The sequence below is a fragment of the Bidens hawaiensis genome, unplaced genomic scaffold (assembly GCF_021521415.1).
Source record: "Bidens hawaiensis isolate Kalapana, Puna unplaced genomic scaffold, B.hawaiensis_p1.1 tig00012230_1, whole genome shotgun sequence".
NCBI classification, from domain to species: domain Eukaryota; kingdom Viridiplantae; phylum Streptophyta; class Magnoliopsida; order Asterales; family Asteraceae; genus Bidens; species Bidens hawaiensis.
In genome coordinates, this window is record NW_027491989.1 from 651,256 (window position 1) to 678,417 (window position 27,162).

A 27,162-nucleotide genomic window follows, 5' to 3' on the forward strand; every position below is an offset into this window, starting at 1 on the left:
TCGCCGTAAAAAACTGTTCAAAGTAAAGTAGCAACAGCAATTAAAAAACTGGAAATATATAATAATAATAATAATAATAATAATAATAATAATAATAATAATAATAATAATAAGCAAACAATGATAATAATTAGAAAAATAACAAATAATGACGTATAACAATAAATACTAGCAATTACAATGAAAAGTAATAAATATATTAATTAGGAAAATAACGATAAAATTAATAATAAGCCTCTTCAGTTCAGGTCTCCAATAATTGTTTCCGCATGTAAATAATACTCGGAAGAACGAAAGTATTATTTTGAATCATCATCAGAAGCTTTTAAATAACAAATCATTAATACGAATCTCTTCAGTTCAGGCTTAAATAAAACTTTCAACAAGGTTAATATCAGAAGAACGAAAGTTATTCATTTTGATTCATCATCAGAGATACAATTAATATAATAAAATATAAAAAAACATACAAAATAAAAGATGATAAACCATAAACGGCTGAGTATTTGAATGAGTTATACGAAGCAAATGATTTTGCAGAACGTTTTATAAGCAAAACAAAAGTGTGATTTGGGGATTTAGGGTTTTAAAATGGGCCTGGGTTGGGCTGGACTTTGAAATAATGTGGTTTTGTTTTTAGGAAAATTTTAAGGAATATTTTAATTTGGAATAATTTTGATGTAATAAAGTGTCGTCTAAAGGATATTTTTGGTCACCACAGCCAAATTAAAGTACTAATGATGTTCTTATAAACTAGCATCAATATATGTTGTAGGAAGAACGAGCGACGTAGCGTTTATCGAAGAATCAAGTGTTGCGGTTGGTTTTGGAAACTTGATAATAGGCAATGACTTTGTAATGTCTCGGTTTATTTTGTAGTTGCCTGAAGAGGTAGGTCCCAGCAGAGCCCAGTTGGACCAAAAGACTCACCTTGAAAAGGGACGTCTGCGCAGTTCAACCCGCAAGACTCCTTAACGGACGTCTGCGCGGTTGAACCCGCAAGACTAAACTAAAGGAACGTCTGCGTAGAAACCAACTGGATCAGCATGACCCACCACGCTCAGAGACGTGACGTCCTCACGTGCGGTACGCAAGCTGTCCCCGCAGGAAACGCCTACCAATGGTTTTCAGGTACTCCGCCTGTTCCCGCAGTTACGGATACCGGCCATCAGGGAAGGCCACCCGCGCAGCATGGCTACAAGCACAAGGCTTAACTCTCATAATAATTCAGCAGTCACCTGAAGAAGGAATGAGCAAGCCGGGAACATTCCCGCACAAAGGCGGGAGGGGGAATACTCCCGCCCAAATGAGCCAGTCCGTACGATACTGAGGATCTTTTACTGTACCTGACGAGGTATGGGCAAAAGATCTGTCCAAAGATACGACAGCTCATTGACAACAGTATGGCGAGCAGCATGCTCCTGTACTGTATGTCACTATTAGCCGCTACCTACTCACCAACTCCTGACATACCACGTGCATAGCCTGTAGTTGGTGAAAAAGGAATAGTACACAGCAGGCCTGGTCACTATCAGCCGCTGCCTACTCACCAACTACCAGCATGGCACGTGCGTAGGCCACTGTTGGTGGAACAGGAATACTATTCAGCAGGCCACACCTCCTTGGAAACCTACCTCCGGCTATAAATACCACAAATGGTATGATCATCTTATCTTAACATATTATCATCATAATATACCTGATGTCTGCTCTAGTAATCTCTTAATATACATTTATATTTAAAGAGCAATCTAGTCTGATTCTCACGCCGGAGGGTGGTCACAAGGAGGAACCCCCCCCCCCTTCTCAGTGACAAGCTCACGGTGTCTGTTTTGCAGGTTATCAGAAGAACCATCTTTGCCGGGTCTAACCCCTCGTGGGAAACATCTATCTAACCCCCAGGTTACTCGTAATCTGCCCGGGGTCCGGTTAGTGTTTCTTCATTGGCGCCATCCGTGCATAAAAGCTAGAACTTCATTTTTCTCCAGTTTTTTCAAACTTCTGGAAAGATGGTTAAAGAAACTCCGGTAACCACAACCCCAGCTACTGGGGGGAATACCGGCTACACAGTCTTTACAAACACTACCCCGGTTACCCAAGCCGGGGCAAGTGAAGTAAATTTTACGAACACTACCCCAGCTACCCAAGCTGGGGCAAGTGCAGTAAATAATCGCTCACTGGGAATCACCGATACCCAGTTAGAAAAACGAACAAGACTCCCCCGCCAAACACTCGATGAAGTTAAGGCATGGGCGGAAGCACGTCGGAAGGAATTCCAAGCTAAGTTGGACGAACGCTTGCGTTCCGTCCAACAGGCTGACGAATTCGAAGAATACTTGGACGATGACTCGGAGGAATCCGACTCCGACGCGAACCCTCGCCATAGGGCAAAAGGGAAGCGTAAGGAAACGGACTCCCAACCGAGAAGGCGTTTTGGAGAAGCCTTCAAACCAAAAAACACGAATAAAATTGCAGCTTCGATGTGGAGACTACATGCCGCGTAAAGAACGAGATCCCGAACCAGGTATCGGCTCGATGGCACTCCCATCCCAACAACATGGAAGGGAGCTCAATTACACAGTTTGCATGTAGATCAATTCCAAATTTGTAAAGGCCCAGAGCCACTTCTAATGGAAATGATTCTCCTTAGAACATCGACGCTGATGATTTTACATTTATACTTTATGAACTATCAACACTGATGCCGGTTTTCACCGCATACATAAGTGTGAGTCGTTGCGTGGGGAAGGCGGCAAAACCCGCATAAACCCAAAAAACGGCAAACCTTCACGCAGGTCAGTTGAAGGGGAAAAGTTCAGTCATCCCACTAAATGAAAGTGCCGGTCTATCCGCATGAATCATGAGAGGAAACTGAACACTAACCTATTAACAACCGCGCGTCGAACGGTTAATTTATTCAACACGGATATGCCGGTTTTCACCGCATAAATACGTGGAAAGTCGTTGCGTGGGGAAGGCGGCAAAACCCGCATAAACCCAAAAAACGGCAAACCTTCACGCAGGTCAGTTGAAGGGGAAAAGTTCAGTCATCCTACTAAATGAAAGTGCCGGTCTATCCGCATGAATCATGAGAGGAAACTGCACTAACCTATTAACAACTGCGCGTCGAACGGTTATTCAAAACAGAGAATTTCTAACAAAAGGATGAGGAAAACCTACACGCAGGTCAGATATAGGTAAAGTTTAGCCATCCTAAGTGCAAGTGACGGTCCTACCCGCACAATCACGAAAGGAAGCAAAACTTCACACCTATTATCTGCCACGTTCAAAGGTTAATTATCCTAAACACTTAGAAATTTCAAAAAAGATGAGGAAAACCTCCACGCAGGTCAGATGTAGGTAAAGTTTAGCCATCCTACTAAGTGCAAGTGACGGTCCTACCCGCACAATCACGAAAGAGGAAGCAAAACTTCAACCTATTATCTACCACGTTCAAAGGTTAACTTATTCTACACTTGGAAAATTGCTAATTTAAACTAAAGTATGCAAGTCATATAACGTTTATAAAGCAAGGAATCCAAAGAAAGTAGCGGTCTTACCCGCACAAAGATTTATATTTCACAATGATTCATTACAAGAATGGCCGGGTAACTACCCGCCTACAAGAAAATAAATCTATACAAGCTAAATCTATCCTAGCAGTGGGAAGGGATCTTCAGGATCAAGCTTCAGGGCCACTTCCACTTGGACCAGCACCATCAATAGATCGTGGCAGTTCAAGGAAAGCTTTAAGGATGGCTAGCCCATCATCAGCAGCAGCAACTTGGTTCACCTTCTCCACCACCGGATGCGGGAAGGCGGCATACTGGTTCACTGCTTGGTCGTAAACAGCTTCAGTATCAACATTATACAAAGGGAAGTTGGAAGGCGGGACGCCTTTCTCAACGAACCCTAGACCAAGCAGGAAGCCGGCCTTTTCCCCATCCTCGTGAGAAGCGTTGAGGGCTGCGCTCATAGCATCATCATAAGATATCTCTGAGAAGACCTGATGCACAACCTACAAGAAAATATACAAGTATTAAAACCTTTTCTATCTACAAAGAAAAGCGTAAAGAAATGAAAAGCATACCTGAGACAACGCCTCTCGAAGAAGCCATTCCTTGGCAACCAGAGCTTCTTGGAGGGCAGCTTGAGCTTCGTTACGGGCGCGTTCGGCTTCACTCTTGTTGAGGTTGGCAAGCAACACTTCTTTAGCCGCAGCCTCTTCGACGCCCTTTAGCTTCCGCTCAGTATGGTCAAGCACCCCCCTCTGGTCCAAGATCTCCTGGAGCTTTTTGGCGTCTTCCATCGCCAAGGCATCATGAGCCTGCTGGAGAGCCTCTAATTTGGCTTTAAGCTCTTCATTCTCCACGCGTAGAGGCTCAGCAACAGCTTCAGCCTTGGTGGCCCTCTCGGTTGCGTTCCTTGCAGTTTCCTTAGCCAGCCGAAGCTGTTCATTAACAGCTTGGGCAGCCTTGGAACGGGCCTCGAGCCGAGCCTGAACTTCAACCTCGAGGGCCTTGAAGGCCTTCTCCTTTTCCGCAGCCACTGCGGAAAGCCTTTGGTTCTCCTCCCGGACAGCCCGCGCCTGAGCCACTTCTTTAATGCGAGCTGCTTTTAACTTGTCGTTTTCACGACAAAGCAGCTCGACGCGCGGCTGCATCCGGGCCAGGAGAACCCGAAGCTCATTGGTTAGCCTACCCTCCTGGTAGCTAGCCATGGCTTCCCCCAACGCACCACTGGGAGCAGCGTGACGAGCCCACTCCACGCACTCCACAGGGGTGCGAAGGGTTGTTCCTCGGCGAATGTTCCATCGTGGAACATACACTTCATTGGAGTCCGACACTGCAAAAAACATAAAGCAGTTAGGAAAAGATGATAAAAAAATATATAAAATGGGCCAAAAGAACCCTACGCACCTATAGGGTCAATTACAGGCCGATAGCCGCCAAACCCATCACCTGAACCCAAGGGAAATCCATCCAAGAGGTCAGGCAGATGGGAAGGAGGCAGAGGTTGGCGAAAAGCCCCATGCATACCTGACGGATCGGCCGTCGTTGCCGATGACGGAGGCATGGTAGAAGCCGCCGCGGTCGCCGCCGCGGAATCCGCAGCAAAAGTAACCGCCGGCTCGGTGAAAGATGCGGTAAAAATAGCACTCACAGCCGGTGGTGACGTCATCACAGCTGGAACAGTCGGCTCAAAGGAGTGAGCAACTGAACCAGCGGAAGCAGGCGCAGGCGCCTGGGTCGTCGCTTCAGGTAGGCTGACCAAGCCTACCGTCATGGGCGGGGTGCTCTGCGCTCCACCCTGGAATGCGTCAACATCCACGCCTGCACAAAGAAGAAAAGTGTTAATGATAAAGCTATGAAGTTAAAGATAAAGGAAGTTTGTACTTACGGGTTTTCTTGAGCCTAAAGGTACGGAGAGGCGGGGACGAACCCGATGGAGCCGGCCTCTTTGCGCCGCTCACCGTCGTCTTCTTGGGCTCTCCGGAGGTGACAGTCGCAGCCTCCGGAGCGGTGGTCTTATCACCACCGGGATTCCCCGCCAACTCTTCGCTCTCGGTCTCCGAGTCAGACCGAGGCACCGGATCGGCAGTGGAGGCCACCTTCTCCTTCCCCTTCCCGCCGGCAGCCTTCTTCTTCCGCACCAACGGAGGACCATCTGCGGATTCCTCATCAGAACATACGATTAGAGGAATTCCAGCAGAGGTTTCAACATTGAGGGGTCGAGGGTCGAATAGCGCCTTACCTGGCTGCCTGGCGCTAAGGATCTCATGGCCTAGCGGATAGACCTCCACGAACCGATCCGCCGTTTGTTCTAGGATGGGCAACTCGTACTCATCTAGAGCGCGAGTACCCATCCGAGCGGGACCGTCAGCCTCCCGCGGGTACATGAGCGACTGCAAGTCGTTCCCCTCTGAAATAAACAGGAAAGTTAGAAGAAATTCTAAATCAACAAAAGGAAACAGAGCATACCGTAAGGAACAGAGTTCGAACCGTATTCAAGGACGATTGGGATTTTATGCGCATCCGCATCCTTCCACACCCGGCTCATCCCCAGCATCACCATCCCGGACTCCGCAAACTGGTAAACCGGAGATTGGACTCGGGATATCTTCGCAAACCATTCCGCCTCCTGGTAGCTGGAGGCGTGAAGCCTGGGAAGTGCTTGCCCATTCTTGAATTTCATGGCAAGGGGGATGGCGCGAGCGGAGATGTAGAAGAACTCCCGCTTCCACGAGCGAAGACTGCGCTCGGTTGCGCAAATCTTCAAACCCTTAATCCGGGTTATCAGAGTATACCACCCCTGGATGCACCTCCAAGAGTAGAAGGTCATCAGGCGGTCAACATAGGGCTCAATGCCCAGAATCCGGCACACCCACTCGAAGTGGCGAACCTTGGCAATCGCTGTGACAACTGCCCAATCCGACCCGACCCAGGTACCCGTTTTCGAATCCGATTCTTTTTATGGTTTAAAAGTTGATTATTAATCTTTGTAAATTTAACATTTAATAAATCGTATATATATATATATATATATATATATATATATATAAATTTTTATAATACTTACTCCTAATAATAATATTTCCTTTCCGCCGTCCCGCCCTTTTCTCTTTGCTTGTCCTTTGGTTCTTCCCGCCTAAGGATGTCTGCGCAGCTCCACGCGTGCGCTCGAGTCTTCTCGCGCTAAACCTTAAGTCTTTTCTCCTGTTAGCCTGATTGCTTTTGAAATATCTTATCTTTTGTTTGAGCTCTTTAGGTCAGTTCCGACATCTGTCCGAAAAGCCACTTTCGGCGCAGCATGCGCACCAATCCTATTGGTTGACAGAAAAAGTGACTGACATAATCTTTTGAAATCTTCTTTTGCATGCCTTGAACAGTGTTTTATCTGACTCCTCCCATGCTTTAATCTGTAACCTGTCAGCTTTTCCCCATCCCCTGCAGCTGCCGGCATATCTTTGGATATCTTTTGCTTTTGTTTTCTTGTGCTTTATAATATCTTTTGCTTGATTTGTTGAGATCTTTTCCTCTTTTCTAGGGATTGTGTTCCCTAGGGTTTGCCTATAAATTAAGCTATTTTCTTAACACTTCACACACTACACTTAAACACTCCCCATATCTCTCTCCCTTTGCTCTCTGCCCTAATTCCTCAGCCGCCTCCACTCTCTTGCCTCCGTCTTCTCTTCTGTTCTGCCCAGATCTCGGTAAATATATATATTTTGTTTAAGTAACTTACATATATTCAAGACATAAAAACCAATCGTCAAACCAATAACCTCTTATTTATAGGTTAACTTGTGCTTATTTAAAAGTTGGTTCTTGCATTACCTTTCAACGCACCGTTTACATGTGAGTAATCTCGTACCTAATCCCTTTTTATTTTTAATGTTTTGGGATGTTCATGTGTTCGTACAAACTTGAGTCTTAAACTTGTTTATAAACTTTTGTCGCGCAAAACCCCATGTGTTATGGACGTAGACTTGGCTGTTTATTTGTATGTGTGGATCATTAACCGTCTTGTCGGCCTATTCCGCAGTTTTCATGGATCCATTAGATGAACACGGGAGAACTATCGTTTATGATTTCTCTTTTGTTTACACTTGCACAGTTTTCTTGTTTTTGTGCTCAATTGGGAGCACGGGTTGAACTATGAGCTATGATCTATTAGGCTTGATCACAATCTGATTACACCCTTGTTGAACACCAGTTATACACATGATGCGCGCAGATATTGTTATCTATTTATATCTATTAAACTTGATTTCTCACCGACACGCAAGTGTTGACGTTTTATTTTAACACATGTTCAGGTTTGCTGTAGCAGCTTTTGGGAATCTCTTGGACGCGTAGGATGTTTTCTTTTTGTTTGGACCTAGATTAAAATGTAACAAGACATATTATGTTATTTGAATATTTTAAGTTATGATATGAATCGTTACTTTATGTCATGTTCTGCACGTGCGCAATGAAATGTATTTATTAAATATTGACACCCAAATAGTGTCGCGAGTAATGAAACAATACGTGGCGCCCCGATGTATAATTCGCCATCGGTCGGGGTGTTACAGGTTGGTATCAGAGCTCCGTGACTTTAGGATAGGTGGTTAGACGTAACGACCTAGAATACTTAAGAGTCCCTTTTCGCGCATGAGAAATATCTCATGTTTACGCGCTAATTGTTATTTACTCGATATTTATAAAATATGCTTGCGCATACGCAGCACTTGATTTCATGGTTTATTCGCGATCTTTCGATTTTTATTAAATTTCAATTTATTTCCTTACTTACATATTCGTTTGTTGTGGGGATTGAAAATCCGAGAAGTCATGGTGGTACATGAATAGTTGATTTTCAATTACCATTAACTTTATGTTTTAAATTGAAGATTTGAAAAGTCATGGTGATACATGAATTGTCAATCTCCAATATTCATTTACTCGATATTTTAAATTGAAGATTTGAAAAGTCATGGTGATACATGAATTGTCAATCTCCAACATTCATTTACTCGATATTTTTAAATTGAGAATTCGGAAAGTCATGGTGATGCATGAATTGTCGATTTCCAATTCGAATTCATTACCTGTATTAAGTTTGCATTTAAATTTTACTTCAAAATTTGACAGCATTTAACTTCGCGAAACAAGCTTTACGACGGTATACTATGCGCTAAAACGATTTCCTATACCAAGATATTAACGAAAACTAAAACTTTTATAGAATGCCTCCGCTATCAGCTCGTTATCAGAGGAGAGAGGCTGCGCGCAGACGTAGGCAGCAACGTTCCCAGGAAATGGCCGCCGCAATAGCCCAAGCCTTAAACCAAACTAATACCAACCCCTCCGGATACAATATTAAATCCTTCAATGCGGGTAACCCTCCGAAATTCACAGGACTTGAAGGAGCCACCGTTATGCTCCAATGGCTTGAGAAAATTGAAAACACTTTCCTCCATACCCAATGCCCTCCAGACAAACGAACCTTATACGCCTCAAGTGTCCTGGAATCAAGGGCGCTTACATGGTGGAACGGAGTAGCTCATGCGCGTGGCGCAGAGGCTGCTTCTAGCATGCTCTGGGAAGAATTCAAGGAACTTTTGACTAGAGAATTCTGCCCTCCCAACGAAATAAAGCGCCTTGAGGAGGAATTTTGGAACTTGAAGCAGTACAGTGGCGAAGCGCGCGAGTACGCTACGCGCTTCCACGAACTAAGTTTGCTTGTCCCGCACCTAGTTACCCCTTCCCGCCGAGCCATCGAGAAGTTCCTTGGGGGTCTCCCCATGGAAATCCAAGATTCTGTATGGGCCAGGAACCCACTAACCCTCTCTGACGCCATCGAGTTGGCCGCTGTGCTCAGCGACAACCATGTCAGGGCAGGAACCCTGTTCCTGCGGGGAGCTGAGAAGACCAAACCCACCAAGACTGTCCCAGAACCAACAGAAACCAAACCAGAACCCTCAACCCATAACAACCTCAAACGTAGGCGCAAAACCAATCATCAAACCTATGCACTTACCAACCCGCCCATTGTCCAGCAACCCACATACCAACCTCCAGTTTACGCGCCTAACCCACTGTCGACCTACCCAACACCTCCTGTAGTCCACAACTATGCCTTAACCAATCCAGCACTCCCTGCCCCGCCAACTAAGAAACCCTACACAGGAAACCAACCCTTTTGCCCAACCTGTAGACTTCACCATCCAACTCAAGTCCCGTGTCGACAATGTAACCGATGTGGCCGTACTGGTCACACTGCTGAGAACTGTAGAGTCCTTCCCGCCAACCCAATCGCGCAAACACAACCAACTTACCCGCTAAACCCACAACCAACATACCCTAATCCACGACCCAGGTCGTGCTATAACTGCGGTGACCCCAGTCATTTCCGGAACGCGTGCCCAAGACTGCAAGTACAAATTACGCAAGCTAATCCGGTTAACCAAATTTCAAACCAAGTGACGCGCGGACGAGCTTTTAATATAACCGCGCACCAAGCGCAAGCGAATAATGACGTGGTTAATGGTACATTTTTACTTAACGGACAATATGCATCTATACTTTTTGATACTGGCGCCGATAGAAGTTTTATTTCTCGCGCTTTTGAGCAAAAACTTGCGCGACCGCGAGTAAACTTAAACGAAAACTTCTCTGTTGAATTGGCTAATGGTGAAACTATTTTAATAAACTCTGTGATCAAAGATTGCACGCTTAACCTTAATGAACATGATTTTCTAATCGACCTCATTCCCATGCCTCTTGGAAGTTTTGATGTGATTATTGGTATGGACTGGCTCTCGCAAAATCGCGCCGAAGTAATCTGCGCCAAGAAGTTGATTCGCATACCTCGGGAAAATGGTCAAGATCTTCATATCTACGGCGAGAAACCATCTAACGGTCTTAAACTTATGTCATGCACTGAAGCCCGAAGACTTTTGCGTAAGAAATGTGTTGCATTCTTAGCCCATGTGGTCAAATCCGATGAAGGAAGGAAGAAACTTTCTGAAATCCCCATCGTGCGTGACTTTCCTGAAGTCTTTCCCGATGATCTTTCTGGTTTACCTCCCGCTCGGGAAGTCGAGTTTCGTGTTGATCTGGTCCCTGGTGCTTCCCCCGTAGCCAAATCTCCTTATCGTCTTGCGCCCGCTGAAATGCAAGAATTAGCAAGTCAACTCCAAGAGTTGACCGCTAAAGGATTCATTCGCCCTAGCTCTTCGCCCTGGGGTGCTCCGGTGTTGTTCGTTAAAAAGAAAGATGGTACGTTTCGCATGTGTATTGATTACCGCGAGCTGAACAAGCTCACCATTAAGAACCGGTATCCCTTACCGCGTATTGACGACCTCTTTGATCAACTCCAAGGTGCCTCTTGTTTCTCCAAGATCGATCTCCGTTCTGGCTATCACCAGTTGCGTATCCGCGAAGAGGACGTTCCCAAGACTGCTTTTCGAACCCGCTACGGTCATTTTGAATTCCTGGTCATGCCCTTCGGTTTAACCAACGCACCCGCTGTCTTCATGGATCTAATGAACCGGGTGTGTAGGCCTTTCTTGGACCAATTTGTGATTGTGTTTATCGATGACGTTCTGGTTTATTCCAAAACCAAGGCCGAGCATGAACAACATCTTCTGTTGGTGTTGCAAAAGCTTCGAACCGAACAACTCTATGCCAAACTCTCCAAGTGTGAGTTCTGGTCGGATGAAGTACAGTTTCTTGGTCATGTTGTAAACAAGATGGGTATTCATGTCGACCCATCCAAAATTGAAGCAATCAAGAACTGGATTGCACCGTCCACTCCTACCGAAATCCGTTCCTTTTTGGGCTTAGCTGGTTACTACCGGCGATTCATTTCGAACTTCTCAAAGATCGCCTTGCCTTTAACAGCTTTAACGCACAAAGGCAAACCGTATATTTGGGGCTCGAAGCAAGAAGAAGCCTTTCAAACGCTCAAGCAATTGTTGTGCGAAGCTCCTGTTCTAGCGTTACCTGAGGGTAATGATGATTTTGTCGTGTATTGTGATGCCTCCAACCAAGGTCTCGGTTGTGTACTTATGCAACGAGGCAAGGTTATCGCTTACGCGTCAAGGCAACTCAAAATTCAGGAAAAGAATTATACGACTCACGATCTCGAACTTGGTGCAGTTGTATTTGCCTTGAAAATCTGGAGACACTACCTCTATGGGACTAAGTGTATCATTTACACAGACCATAAAAGCCTTCAGCACATTTTTTATCAAAAGGAACTTAACATGAGACAACGTCGATGGAACGAACTCATCAGCGATTACGATTGTGAGATCCGATATCACCCTGGAAAGGCTAATGTGGTAGCCGATGCGCTCAGCCGAAAACCCAGCCAACTTAACTGTATCTTGTCGCGCACGCAGCTTCACTTCGCGCCGATTCAAAGCAATCTTGAATCACGCATTCGTGACGCGCAGCGCGCATCCATCAGCAATGGCAACCTTCGCGCCGAGTTAGCGTGTGGCGCGGAAGCGCATTTTGTCCCTAATCTGAGTGGAATTCTCTGCTATCTCAATCGCATCTGGATCCCCAATGATGAGAATCTTCGCTCTGTCATACTGAGTGAAGCGCACAAATCTCGGTATTCAGTTCATCCTGGTGCTGACAAAATGTACAAAGATTTGCGCCTTTCTTTTTGGTGGCCTGGTATGAAAAAAGGATATTGCTGTGTTCGTAGCTAAATGCCTAACTTGTTCTAAGGTAAAAGCTGAACATCAACGCCCATCTGGTTTGCTCGAACAACCTGAAATTCCTACGTGGAAATGGGAAAGTATAGCAATGGACTTTATCACCAAGTTACCCTTGACCGCAAGCAAACATGATAGCATTTGGGTAATAGTGGATCGATTGACCAAATCTGCCCACTTTCTGCCCATTCGTGAAACCTACCGTGTTGAACAACTTGCGCATCTTTATGTCAAGGAAATTGTCTGCCGTCATGGTACTCCTTTGAGCATCATATCCGATCGCGATGGCCGTTTTATATCTCGCTTTTGGAAATCTCTCCAATCTGCGCTAGGAACTCGTTTGGACATAAGTACTGCATATCATCCTCAAACTGACGGACAGTCTGAGCGAACCATCCAAACCCTTGAGGATATGCTTCGATCTTGTGTTCTTGATTTTGGAGGTAATTGGGATTCACACCTACCTCTGGTCGAGTTCTCTTATAATAACAGCTATCATTCCAGCATCGGTATGGCCCCATTTGAAGCACTTTACGGTCGAAAGTGCCGTTCACCGATTTGTTGGAACGAAGTGGGTGAAGTTCAAATCACAGGACCCGAACTAGTTCAAGAGACAACCGATAAAATCGCCAAGATCCGTGATCATCTGCTGACTGCCAGAAGCCGACAGAAGAGTTACGCAGATCGCAGGCGGAAGCCTCTCGAATTTCTAGTTGGTGATCTTGTTCTCCTCAAAGTGTCGCCCTGGAAGGGTGTTGTCCGCTTTGGGAAGAAAGGTAAGCTTGCACCTCGTTATGTTGGTCCGTTCAAGATTCTTGCGAGGGTGGGAAAAGTTGCCTACAAACTAGACCTGCCGCCCGCGCTCAGCAATGTGCATCCAACTTTCCATGTATCCAATCTCAAGAAATGTTTAGCTGACGAGAACCTCCACATACCACTTGATGAAGTTCAAGTTGATGAGTCTATGCATTTCGTTGAGAAGCCTGTTGAGATTATGGATCGCGAGGTAAAGCAAACCAAGCGCAGTCGCATCCCTATTGTTAAAGTTCGTTGGCAGTCCAAGCGCGGAGCCGAGTTCACTTGGGAAAGGGAAGATCAAATGAAGATCAAGTACCCGCACCTTTTCTCTGCGCAACCTACTTCGAGTTAAATTTCGGGACGAAATTTCTTAAAGTAGGGGAGACTGTGACAACTGCCCAATCCGACCCGACCCAGGTACCCGTTTTCGAATCCGATTCTTTTTATGGTTTAAAAGTTGATTATTAATCTTTGTAAATTTAACATTTAATAAATCGTATATATATATATATATATATATATATATATATAAATTTTTATAATACTTACTCCTAATAATAATATTTCCTTTCCGCCGTCCCGCCCTTTTCTCTTTGCTTGTCCTTTGGTTCTTCCCGCCTAAGGATGTCTGCGCAGCTCCACGCGCCAGACTCTATACAAGGAAGCCTGCGTGAAGACCAGCTGTTCCTGCGATTCGCGAGACGAATTCTTCTCGCAGCGCGCTAAGAATTGTAGTTCTTCTCGCAGCGCGCTAAGAACGGTAGTTCTTCCCGCGACGCGCTAAGAATTGTAGTTCTTCTCGCAGCGCGCTAAGAACGGTAGTTCTTCCCGCGACGCGCTAAGGATTGTCCTCTGTCTGCCTTCGCCCTCGCGCGTGCGCTCGAGTCTTCTCGCGCTAAACCTTAAGTCTTTTCTCCTGTTAGCCTGATTGCTTTTGAAATATCTTATCTTTTGTTTGAGCTCTTTAGGTCAGTTCCGACATCTGTCCGAAAAGCCACTTTCGGCGCAGCATGCGCACCAATCCTATTGGTTGACAGAAAAAGTGACTGACATAATCTTTTGAAATCTTCTTTTGCATGCCTTGAACAGTGTTTTATCTGACTCCTCCCATGCTTTAATCTGTAACCTGTCAGCTTTTCCCCATCCCCTGCAGTTGCCGGCATATCTTTGGATATCTTTTGCTTTTGTTTTCTTGTGCTTTATAATATCTTTTGCTTGATTTGTTGAGATCTTTTCCTCTTTTCTAGGGATTGTGTTCCCAAGGGTTTGCCTATAAATTAAGCTATTTTCTTAACACTTCACACACTACACTTAAACACTCCCCATATCTCTCTCCCTTTGCTCTCTGCCCTAATTCCTCAGCCGCCTCCACTCTCTTGCCTCCGTCTTCTCTTCTGTTCTGCCCAGATCTCGGTAAATATATATATTTTGTTTAAGTAACTTACATATATTCAAGACATAAAAACCAATCGTCAAACCAATAACCTCTTATTTATAGGTTAACTTGTGCTTATTTAAAAGTTGGTTCTTGCATTACCTTTCAACGCACCGTTTACATGTGAGTAATCTCGTACCTAATCCCTTTTTATTTTTAATGTTTTGGGATGTTCATGTGTTCGTACAAACTTGAGTCTTAAACTTGTTTATAAACTTTTGTCGCGCAAAACCCCATGTGTTATGGACGTAGACTTGGCTGTTTATTTGTATGTGTGGATCATTAACCGTCTTGTCGGCCTATTCCGCAGTTTTCATGGATCCATTAGATGAACACGGGAGAACTATCGTTTATGATTTCTCTTTTGTTTACACTTGCACAGTTTTCTTGTTTTTGTGCTCAATTGGGAGCACGGGTTGAACTATGAGCTATGATCTATTAGGCTTGATCACAATCTGATTACACCCTTGTTGAACACCAGTTATACACATGATGCTCGCAGATATTGTTACCTATTTATATCTATTAAACTTGATTTTTCACCGACACGCAAGTGTTGACGTTTTATTTTAACACATGTTCAGGTTTGCTGTAGCAGCTTTTGGGAATCTCTTGGACGCGTAGGATGTTTTCTTTTTGTTTGGACCTAGAATAAAATGTAACAAGACATATTATGTTATTTGAATATTTTAAGTTATGATATGAATCGTTACTTTATGTCATGTTCTGCGCGTGCGCAATGAAATGTATTTATTAAATATTGACACCCAAATAGTGTCGCGAGTAATGAAACAATACGTGGCGCCCCGATGTATAATCCGCCATCGGTCGGGGTGTTACAATCGCCATCGGATGCACCTCGGTCAGGTGCACACCGTGCCTCTCAAGGACACGGTAAACAAACTTTGTCAATGGGAACCTAAGATTCCCATAAACAAAGTATGCAGCATATACCCCGATCTTGCCTCTGGGGGCATCGTACACCGTCTGGTGGGGTTCAGGAAACTCAGGCTCGAGAGACTCGAGCATGAACTTCCTGACGACGTACTGATACAGATCGACAGGCAGAGCACACTGGCACTCGCCAGCAGTACTCTTGTCATCGGCTGTAGACTCGAGATCACGTGAAGACATTTTGCAGAAAGAAGAAAACGATTTCAAGGGAACGCTCGACTAAAAAGATGAGTATTCGCCGGAAATCGTTTTGAAGATGAAGATGAAGAGTGAAAGTGTGGATTACAAAGAACCCTCTCCCCCTTTATATACTAATCGCAATTAATGCGATGAATTTAAGGCGGAAGAGAGAGAAATCAAAGGTGCAATGAAACTATGACACGTGGCGAAAAGCAAGCTGGCAACAGCTGTTGAAAGGACGCGTACCATTAATTTCGCGGCCACGCGCCCGAAAAATCTCGCCCACGCGCCTGAAAAAGCGTCTGGAATGACCATGTACTGTCACGTCACCATAACTTCCTGCACGTCCTGACATAGTCAGAAGAAACCGTCGCACGACGCTTCAGAGGTTTGGACTGTTCTTATCCTTTCACCAACTCTTCGAATTTCAAAAAAAAAAAAATTCAAAAAGATTCAAAAGTAAGCGGGAATATACCCCTTACCTTGGCAACCAAGTAACTATAAGACGGGTGCGGGTACAGTGTCAAGGCAAAACCCTTCACATACTTAGCACCCACAGGGAATTTAAGCCAAAAATACCTCGGCAACCAAGTAACTATAAGACGGGTGCGGGTACAGTGTCAAGGCAAAACCCTTCATATACTTAGCACCCGCAGGGAATTGAAGCCAAAAATACCTCGGCAACCAAGTAACTATAAGACGGGTGCGGGTACAGTGTTAAGGCAAAACCCTTCACATACCTAGCACCTGCAGGGAATTGACGCCAGGAATACCTCGGCAACCAAGTAACTATAAGACGGGTGCGGGTACAGTGTTAAGGCAAAACCCTTCACGTACCTAGCACCTGCAGGGAATTGACGCCAGGAATACCTCGGCAACCAAGTAACTATAAGACGGGTGCGGGTACAGTGTTAAGGCAAAACCCTTCACATACCTAGCACCTGCAGGGAATTGACGCCAGGAATACCTTGGGAGTAAAGTAACTATAAGACGGGTGCGGGTACAGTGCCAAGGCGAAACCCTTCACATACCTAGCACTCCGCAGGGAAATGAAACCAAGAAGGATCTTCTGGGCCATGCTTGCGCAAACGGGAATAACATCCCCGCATAGCGGGAACGTCGAGAACTAGATTGTTTGAAACTTCAAGATGGAATTGGTGGTTTTAACAAAATTGATCACTATGTTCAAAACTACCAAAACCTCATGGAGAATCTACACAAAAGGTACTCAACGCTCCTGACTTGCGAGGAGGTTACAGACCTACCCGCATCATACCCAAAGATCAAGCAGAACAGTGGGAAATTCTGCGTGACATTAGGACTGCCGTGGGAAGAATCCCCATGGAAAACCTTAAAACTAAACCCTTTTCAAAAACCCTTTGCTTAAAGTCCAAAAGTTCACCTCACTTTATTAAACATTCATGAGAAGAACATTGGACTGGGGGGACTTGCAGAGGTAGGTCCCAGCAGAGCCCAGTTGGACCCACAGACTCACCTTGAAAAGGGACGTCTGCGCAGTTCAACCCGCAAGACTCCTTAACGGACGTCTGCGCGGTTGAACCCGCAAGACTAAACTAAAGGAACGTCTGCGTAGAAACCAACTGGATCAGCAGGACCCACCACGCTCAGAGACGTGACGTCCTCACGTGCGGTACGCAAGCTGTCCCCGCAGGAAACGCCTACCAATGGTTTTCAGGTACTCCGCCTGTTCCCGCAGTTACGGATACCGGCCATCAGGGAAGGCCACCCGCGCAGCATGGCTACACGCACAAGGCTTAACTCTCATAATAATTCAACAGTCACCTGAAGAAGGAATGAGCAAGCCGGGAACATTCCCGCACAAAGGCGGGAGGGGGAATACTCCCGCCCAAATGAGCCAGTCCGTACGATACTGAGGATCTTTTACTGTACCTGACGAGGTATGGGCAAAAGATCTGTCCAAAGATACGACAGCTCATTGACAACAGTATGGCGAGCAGCATGCTCCTGTACTGTATGTCACTATTAGCCGCTACCTACTCACCAACTCCTGACATACCACGTACATAGCCTGTAGTTGGTGAAAAAGGAATAGTACACAGCAGGCCTGGTCACTATCAGCCGCTGCCTACTCACCAACTACCAGCATGGCACGTGCGTAGGCCACTGTTGGTGGAATAAGAATACTATTCAGCAGGCCACACCTCCTTGGAAACCTACCTCCGGCTATAAATAACACAAATGGTATGATCATCTTATCTTAACATATTATCATCATAATATACCTGATGTCTGCTCTAGTAATCTCTTAATATACATTTATATTTAAAGAGCAATCTAGTCTGATTCTCACGCCGGAGGGTGGTCACAAGGAGGAACCCCCCCCCCCCCTCTTCTCAGTGACAAGCTCACGGTGTCTGTTTTGCAGGTTATCAGAAGAACCATCTTTGCCGGGTCTAACCCCTCGTGGGAAACATCTATCTAACCCCCAGGTTACTCGTAATCTGCCCGGGGTCCGGTTAGTGTTTCTTCATTGCCAAAATGTGGTTACTGGTATTATGGTCTCCAAAATGTCGTTGTAAAAACGCGACTCGGCCGATTCACTATTTTTAATCTGGCTTGATTTAAATCAACCATGTCAACTCAAAAAACAAACGTATGAGACAAGAAACTAGCAGTTTCCAGCGAGATTCCAGCCAATTTCTGGCCAAAATATGTTTGTGTATGTATAAAACTGAAAATTACACCTAAAAATGTGTGTGTGTGTGTGTATATAAAACTGAAAAATATACATTAAAGTCCAATCCGATTAATCCCTATTAATCTCGACTAATCCCGATTAATCGCTAGTCCCCACGCCATCGCCCGACCACCGACTAGCGATTTTTACAACACTGATGTCAAGGAGTTGACTATGGGCAAAGGTTTTAACGGAATGTGAAGCCGAACAAATTTCAATTAACCGGTCTTTAATGAACTATGTGACAATATCTAATTCTTTTGTTTATATGTTAGGCTATATATATGTTTTCATTGATCGCAAATGGATGTAGGGTTCGATTATGCATACTTTAATTTATGAACTTTGCTAGACATGAATGTGTTCTTGCTATATTTACCTCTACCGGTGAACGATTTAAATTTATTTATGTGTTTATCATATTTGTTTGTTGAACGACTTATGTCAAGTTGAATTATACAATGTGCTATCAAACCCGAACCTGGGTGTTATTGCTTGTTTCTTCGCTCGTATTTTTGTATGTTATGGCTGTTAGCTGAATTTCAATTTATGTTAGCAATTGTTTAACTCAAATCAATAACATCTTTATGTTCTACTTTATAATCAAATGAAATGTGCAATGATAACCACATGCTTCTCAAGTTCTTAAGGATACGATACCCTCTTACCCTAGCTATCTAGGTTAATTAGGTTTTTAATAGATTGAGAATGTTAATCACATTGATTCTTAGTTTTGGATCCTGACATTTTATGGGCATAATATCACTAAGGCATATTGACTCAAAAGCCTAGGTTTATAGTGTGCATGAGAGAATTTCAAATGTGGGAGAAGTCTTTTTTAGGTGGTCTGAGAAAGCAACTTGAAAGGTGTTCTAGGACTTACATGGTCGTTTGCTGGTCCGATCGCAGACCCATGGTGATGGCAACACACGGCTTTCTCACGTTAATTGTTTTTCGGTCTTTCAAGTTTCAAGCCTTTTTCCCAAACCATTTGACTGAAAATTGGCATCTTAGAACATATCAAACTTGACTACTCAGTTGGCAAATGTTTTAAAACATGTTAGGTATGTTAGACATGTAAGGATGTATGTCACTGACTAGTTTATCACCAAAGATGGATTAATATGACACAAATGTGTGTTTAATACATCTTCCTTAACAAACTTTTTCCACCATTACAGAAATCATTAGCCATATTATAATGCATTTACAAGTCTTATACACTATTTATGTGCTTTATTAAAAGTCCAAAATATAAAACTCTAGTTTTTATATAACTAGTTTTAGTAATTAGTATTAACTTTGTATTTTTTGTGTCGATTTTTTTCATATCAGTCTTCTATATATCTAGAGTTTTTTATATAAATGCGTTGCCAATTTTAAGTGACCTTAGATACATGTCAGTTATCATTGAGATGGCGCCTTCTACACCCGAAGATGTGTGGGCACGTTCTTGATTTTGGAGTTTTTGAAGTTTGTCTTGATAATTTGTTTAGATGCAATCCAGTTGATCCACGATCCAACCTTCGCATTGAATGGTTCTTCTGTTTAACTCTCACCAACGTAATTCTTATTACAAGTTTATACAATTTTTTTCTTCTTTCAAAAGTTATAAATATACCAATCCGTTTACATTTGAATCCTTTTGACAAGCGACGGGTGGATGGACCGACTAACAATGTCGAGTGATAGATGATATAGAAATTTATTATTTTACTTTATAATAAAAAAAGAGAAGTATATTGTGCCCCCTATATAATTATCAATATAGACATCCTTGAATTTAAAATCTAAAATAGACAAGGAAATAATTCCTAACCAGTTTAAACACAACCAATGAGATTTAACCAAATAACCTTCCCGGTCTCCACTAGGCACCAAGGGAGCCCTGTAGTTGTTTCATTCGAAATGAGTTTGACACCTCCATATAGTGTGTCTTGGACGGGCTATGATGGCGTCCAAAGGTGAATAAACAGGCTAAAAAATGCCTTGTCTTCCAAGGCTCCAAAGGTGCCCAACAAGCCCTGCAGGGCAAGCAACACTCTTAGACCGTGTATTCATCTTTGGTCACCGTACGTTGTAGCACACCTAAGACACATGTCACAAGGAGAGAGTGCTAAGTCATTTTTAATGAAAGACTTGCATGACTTTCTTGGTGCTAAAAGATATCAAAGGAGCTTAGGCGGCCAAATTATGTCGGTAATGGTTGGGCTATAAAATTATTCCCCTATTTTGAATATTTTTTTAGTCAAACGTGCCTATTTTGGTAATTTTCCCTTTAGATAGATCATCTTCTTCCTCGCTCATCTCGTCAGTGACCTCTCCCAATAACATCTTATGTACCATGACGTCAACGTAGCAATGAACCCTAACCCTAGCGTTAACAATTTGTAACAAATTGACATTGTGTTGAACATTATGGAAATAACACAAGGTTGAACATTATGTTGATTTAGATGTTGCATTAAAAATAATTGTGAAAATAATACATTTCAAGATAGATGTTTCTCAGTCACAAGAATACAAGATGTTCTAGTGGTAGGTCAAAATATTGTACCTGCCATTCTCATGGTAGGCTTGATCTTTCTGGTTATCACTAATATATAATAGTACCAAGTAATCCAAGGAACTAAGAAAGTGGTATATTACTTTGTTTTTATATCATAAAATGATAAAATCACTCGTGAAAGTGGTGAATGGATTTTAATTTAGATTGAGAAGAGGTGGTCACTGGTCAGACACTTGCACTTTGAGATGTTTCAAAAGAAATAGAGATTCTCTATGATTAAAATTGTGAGTGGAGGCTACCAAGATTCTCCATTTGCTCAATTATTTGGATATTTTTCACTAGTGATTATTGGTAGTTGATGTTTGAAGTATGTTACTGTATTCTACACTTCTCTACCGTTAATTTTATGATATAAATAAATCAAACATGCAATGATGAATTATTCATTAACTATAATAGTGAGTCTCATCTTAAAAAAATTCTTTCTCACCAATTCCATTTTTGGAACCCGTTAAAAAAAACTTAACTTCGTTAGAAAGAAAATACGAATTTCAAACTAATGTTTTAGAGCTTGTGATCGAAAGAAATATGAGTCAATTGATGTAAAAGTTATCTCGAAACGATGCTCTAAACGACTCTATTTTTGTTGATTGGAAATTTTTAAACACACAAATTAAAATCCAATGCGCCTTCTTTTTTAAACTAAAAATCCAACGTCACTATCAAACTTTTTAAGTTGTCCAAAACAAGATAGAAAGCAAAAAAGTTACACTTCACACGCGCATGAGCTAAGGCCCACAAGAATCAGCATCCATACCTATTGTCTTGACAATGATCAAAAGCACCTTTAGTTTATATCTTTTGTTGTTAACTTGTTATTTTTTGTTCATGTTAAAATTCAATAACATATTGCGGTCCGCGCATATAATGTATATATGTGTGGGCCCTTGAGTGGGCGAAGGTGAAATTGCAATAATTTTGACGTTATTTTACTAATTTCGTGAATATAACGTTAAAAGTTTTAAAGTGATGGAAGGTTAAGCAGGCTTCATGTGGTGGCGATGATGTCGAAAGACATTGGTGCATGCACCAATCCGTCGGTGTCCCAATGGTTGAGTGTTATGTGCCTAATGTTCAAGGCTTGATGCAAAACTACTATCGAGCCAAGGGTCTCACCGGAAGCAATCTCTCTATTCCTACATGGTAGAGGTAATGTTGTCTACATCTTACCCTCCTCAGACTATACCATAGCGTTGCTATTTTTGAGATTTACTGAGTACGATGATGATGACGATGATCCCAACAGTCTCTCATTCCAACATATTTCAATATTTTTTACACTATTTCAAAATTATAATTACAATTTGGGTTGTAAAAAACCAATTCAGACTGTAGCCCATATCGGGATCGGATCGTTAATCGTTTTGGTTACTAGTTAAGGCTTTTAATGTTGGTTCAGAAACAAAGAAAACAAAACCATCGAGAAGCCTAAGACCTTTGATTCTTTTATTACAATATGTAAATTTTTAGTAGGGGTGTAAACGAGCCAAGGTGACCATGAGTTACTCGGGCTTGGCTTGCTAAGCTTAAATTAATCCGAGTTTAAACAAGTTCGAGTTCGAGCCTCTATTGAAGCTCATGTAATAAACGATGCCGGCCCAAGACTTCACCTATCAGCTATCTGCTGCTTAAATAACATTTATTTAATATATTGAATATATAAATTAATATATTAAATATATAAGTTTACTTATAATTTATAAAAGTATAATAGCTGTAACTTAATAATAAAGAGAGAAATTTTATAAATACCAAAAGAGTCGAGTCTAAGCCAACCTCGAGCTTTATAAATAGAGCTAGAATGAGACGAGCACTCGAGCCCTTGTAAGTTAAACGAGCCAAGTTGGAGCTTAGTTGAGCTCGGACTCGGGTTGTTTACGCGCCTAACTTTGAGATTATTTATGCATCAAGATTACAAGATGTTCGCACTTAGCAGTCGACTCTTTCCTTTAAATTTTTGTTGACTTTCAGTCATCGGTCCAGTCCGGTTTGGTTTTAAACCATGAACGGTCCTAGTTCGAAACTTCGAATGGTTAGGTTCTTAGGCAATGTGTAGTGGGGCGACGATTTGGGCGAAAAGGGGTGACATCTTGGTGGAACACCCCCCCCCCACCCCGGCGATTTTTGGGCGAAAAGGGGCAGGGGCGGGATGTTTTTATCGCCTTGAAGAAGAAGAAAATTATTATTATTATTTTATTAATATGTGTTACACACACACACACATATATATATATATATATTATATTACTATTATAGCCCCTGCACCATTACACCCCTTGCTGACTGGGCGCCACACGGCGCAAAACGCCCCAATTTGTAGCCCCTCCACTACGCATATCCTTATGTTGTAAAGCATCCACTAACATAACAACAGGTTTTCCAAAAGGACCACATTTTAATATCCAAAGTACAAAAGCAACATGTTTGACTTCAAAAGTCAAATAAAAACAAACACAATAACATCTAACAATTAACTATCCTTGTACTGCCTTAGCCATACCAAAAGCAGCTGCAGATGCTATGGCTCCAATTAGGGCTGTCTGAAGAGCACTCCACACGGGTTTATTACCCGTCAAGTAACCTTTGGCAAACCCGAAGATCAACAGGGCTAAAATGGTCACAATAACCGATGCAACCACGGCCTTTTGGGCCACTGGGATGAACATGTAAGGAAGAAGTGGGACCAATCCACCCAATATGTACGCAACCGCTATCGTGAACGCGCTTTGAAGTGCTCTTTTTGGGTCGGGCTTTTCAAGCCCGAGTTCAAATCTGGATAACAAATAGAGAAAGTATCAGACACGTGAACCCAAACATGACACAAATGTTCGTAGGTTGACTCAAAAGTTTTTTTTTATTGTTTTCACATATTAATACTTTAAATTTACAATTCTATATATATATATATATATATAAAGCAATTACATTTTATTGTAAAATCTTATGACAATTTCCTTTACAAATTTGAATTTTGACATAAATACACAACCAATTTAATTTATTAATTCAAACACATTTTAACAAATAAAGTAACCAAGTATCATACAATGTTGCTCATTTTAGATTTTGTTATTTGTTGTATAGTATCACCACCCATAAAAGAATATATATAGCATGCATAGAAGCCTGACAACTTTTGTTTCAGATAAAATTTATTTTGTTTTTTAACTCAATAAAGTGTGACTAATGTGTTAAAACAGCCAAAATGTTACTGAAAAAGAGCAGCTTTTGATCAGTTTAAAACACCTAAAGTGCTAAACAACAGAGATAGCCCATGAAATGAGTTGTTTTGATAGAATGGCATATTGCTTCTGGTTTGAAAGATACCAAATGCATAAATTGTTACACAATAGAAGACAATAGTGTCAAGAAAGACATACAAAAAGACAAATGTTTAACATATCCATGTCTAATGTATTAATATTACTTTAGAAAATAATTAACCAAAGTTTCATAACCATGTTTTATAAAGATTCCAATTGTTTAGAATTAGGAGATAAGTGGCAAATCAATTAAAAAAACCGAAATAACTTTTATTAATGTCCCAAAACTGTAACCACCAAAACATATTTAAAATCTTTGTCAAAATTTGATGAAGTGAAATCCAAAAGTGTAACTATAATAAAGACTTTTTTTGTTAAGTATAAGAGCTTTTAAAAATTAAACGAATCATAAAGTAGTAACACTTACTTCATCATGAAATCAAGCCACGCTTTCGGGTTCTTCCTAAGAGCATTCACTACAGGGGCATACTCATGTGGCTCTACTCCATACTCCGCCAGTATCTCCGCCACTTCAGCCGCCTCTATAATTTGTATATAGAATAAAATCACCGATCAATGACATCCATCAATGTAATTAACATAATATGCATATAATATATATATATATAATAATAAACGACATTAAAAGTTAACCTGTATCTGGTATGGTATCAATTTCATCCTGTTCCCTTTGTAACTCTCTAGTGTAATGATCAGCTTCACTTTTCGCAGCCAAATACCTAACCATTAAAACCACTTTTTGTTAGACACATCAGATTAGGCATCAAATTGTAATAAAAAAAATGAAAAGTAAGAAGTTACTTGTGCTAAATTATCAAAAACTGTATGGGTGTGTATGGGTGTAAACGAGCCAAACTGTACACACGACTGGCTTGTAAAAAGCTCAAATCAAGCAGAGCTTAAGTTTAAAAATAAGCTTGTTTAATAAACGAGCTCGACTTTGAGCTTCACGAGCCTAAACAAGCCCATGAATTATAAAATTTGTATATATGTATACATTACATATTTATTAAACATGCATTATTATAAATAAAATAATGATAACAATAACTAAAATGCTAAATAACATATATTATGTTACATACAACATTATAAATGAAAAATATATCTAATAATAATTATATATTATATAGAAAAGAATTCAAATAAGAATAAGGAGTTTCATAGGAATGGTAAGAACCAACAAAATTTTGACATTTGGCATTACAAATGATGGTGAAAGAACAATTCTAGGAAACTATGTCGGTTATAATGATGAAAGAGTAATTCTAGGAAACTATGTCGGTTATTGGTAATTAATCTCAACCATTAATTAACATGACCCAATGGCTATGATTTATTCCTAGTTTATATATATATATATATATATATATATAAACTAATTAGTTAATAATGAACGAGTCGAGACCAAGCTCAGCTTGAGCTTAAAAACTACTCACGAGCCTAGCTTGAGAGCTTTAAAAAATAAAACTCGATACAAATTGAGCTCGAGCTCTCTTCAAGTTAAACGAGCCGAGCTGGAGCCTTAACAGAATTCGAAGAACAGTATGTAGATCAAAACTCGAATTCTGAATCTCGACTACAACCGCATGCAATTGAAAACAATTATTATCCATCCTACATCCTTAATTAACACTATTACCAACAAAATATTCATATTCCAATACCTCAATCAATCAACGAAACCTAAAATCAAAAACTAGAATATGCATATTCGAATTCTATATAATATTATAATTATTATTAACTTAATATTATTATTATGTGCATATATTAAAACTAAAATAATGGAATTAGGTCAAAGTGTGCGTATATATTATATATATACCCGCCGAGTCCCATGGAAATGGCACCAGCAGCCACTTCTGCAATACCAGCAGTCAGAATAATCGAAGACGAAGCATTAGCGCCCGAAAGACCAGCCGCGAGAGCGAACGGAACCGTAAGACCGTCAGAAACACCGATGATGACGTCACGGACGATCTCACCGGCGGTGAAATGAGTCTCCTTGTGGCGGTTGAGTAAGTACTTGTCTGACTCACCAACACTGCCCATTAGTGTTAGTTGTTGAGTTGATATGAATTGAATTGAATTGAATGAGTGTGTGTGTGTGAGTGGAGTTTGTTAGTGGAGTATATATAAAGAAGATGGTGAGGGTTTTGTTTTGTTTGTATGGGAGGAAGATGAAAATTTAAAAGTATTTTTATGTAAAGTTGACAAGGGAGTTTTAGTATGCGGTAAAAATGGTTCTCTCAACTCTCTAGTGATGGTTATAGCGTTAGGTAGAGGTGCACAAATCGGTTTTTTTAAAAAAACCGGTTCGGTTATTAACCGGACCGGTTTTTTTTGGCCCGGAAAAAAACCGAACAACCGGTTCGGTTAATAACCGGAGCGGTTAATAACCGGTTTTTGTCTGTCAAAACCATAACCGGTTTAACCGGTTAGGACCGGTTTAGAAACCGGTTAGAACCGGTTAATAAACCGGTTTTTTTATTAACCGGTTTTTTAATAACCGGTTTTTAGGTTAACCGGTTTTTTTTTTTTTTTTAAATAACCATTATTTTTTCACAGTATAAACAAACCGGTAACTACAAGGCAAAACGGACTGACCGAAGCCATTCTTTGCTTTCGTTGTTAGGGTTCTTTGCTTGGAAGATTAAAAACACATAACTTTCATTTATAGTTTTTACATTAAAAATACAAACATTAAATCGTTATCGCATATTCGTAACTCAAAAATACAAACATTAAAGAATGCTTAGACACGATTACATGAACAACTTGCTGTTTCTTACTCATTATTTGCCTCCATGTTTGCTGTTTCTTTAACTAATTTTCTTCGCTACCCGATCCCGAGCTATTCCTTAGGTAATCGTCGTACGCGGCTTCTTCATCGGTCATTGGTTGAGTGTGTCATTCATTGACCTCGTCTTCATACAAGCCCGCCTCATACTCCATTTCCCCCTCGAGTGAGCATTGATGTTGTGCCCTATTTAAAGAGTCCAA

The 27,162-nt window shown here is 41.7% G+C and overlaps 1 protein-coding gene and 2 non-coding genes across 3 annotated transcripts; all 3 read right to left on the reverse strand.

The window, feature by feature from the left end:
- Positions 1 to 233: 233 nt before the first annotated feature.
- Positions 234 to 323, reverse strand: LOC143540441 (small nucleolar RNA Z159/U59). The gene has a single exon (XR_013136593.1). It is a non-coding gene; the product is annotated as a small nucleolar RNA Z159/U59 (small nucleolar RNA).
- Positions 324 to 349: 26 nt separating this feature from the next.
- On the reverse strand, positions 350 to 437 carry LOC143540442 (small nucleolar RNA Z159/U59). The gene has a single exon (XR_013136594.1). It is a non-coding gene; the product is annotated as a small nucleolar RNA Z159/U59 (small nucleolar RNA).
- A 22,797-nt stretch (positions 438 to 23,234) lies between these two features.
- LOC143540424 (vacuolar iron transporter) lies at positions 23,235 to 26,261 on the reverse strand. Its single transcript, XM_077033491.1, has 4 exons — positions 25,985 to 26,261; positions 24,790 to 24,875; positions 24,563 to 24,677; positions 23,235 to 23,644 (listed from the first exon to the last, which is right to left on the reverse strand). The coding sequence occupies exons 1-4, from the start codon at positions 26,209 to 26,211 to the stop codon at positions 23,347 to 23,349; spliced, it is 726 nt and encodes a 241-aa protein (XP_076889606.1). The 5' UTR covers positions 26,212 to 26,261; the 3' UTR covers positions 23,235 to 23,346.
- Positions 26,262 to 27,162: the final 901 nt, after the last annotated feature.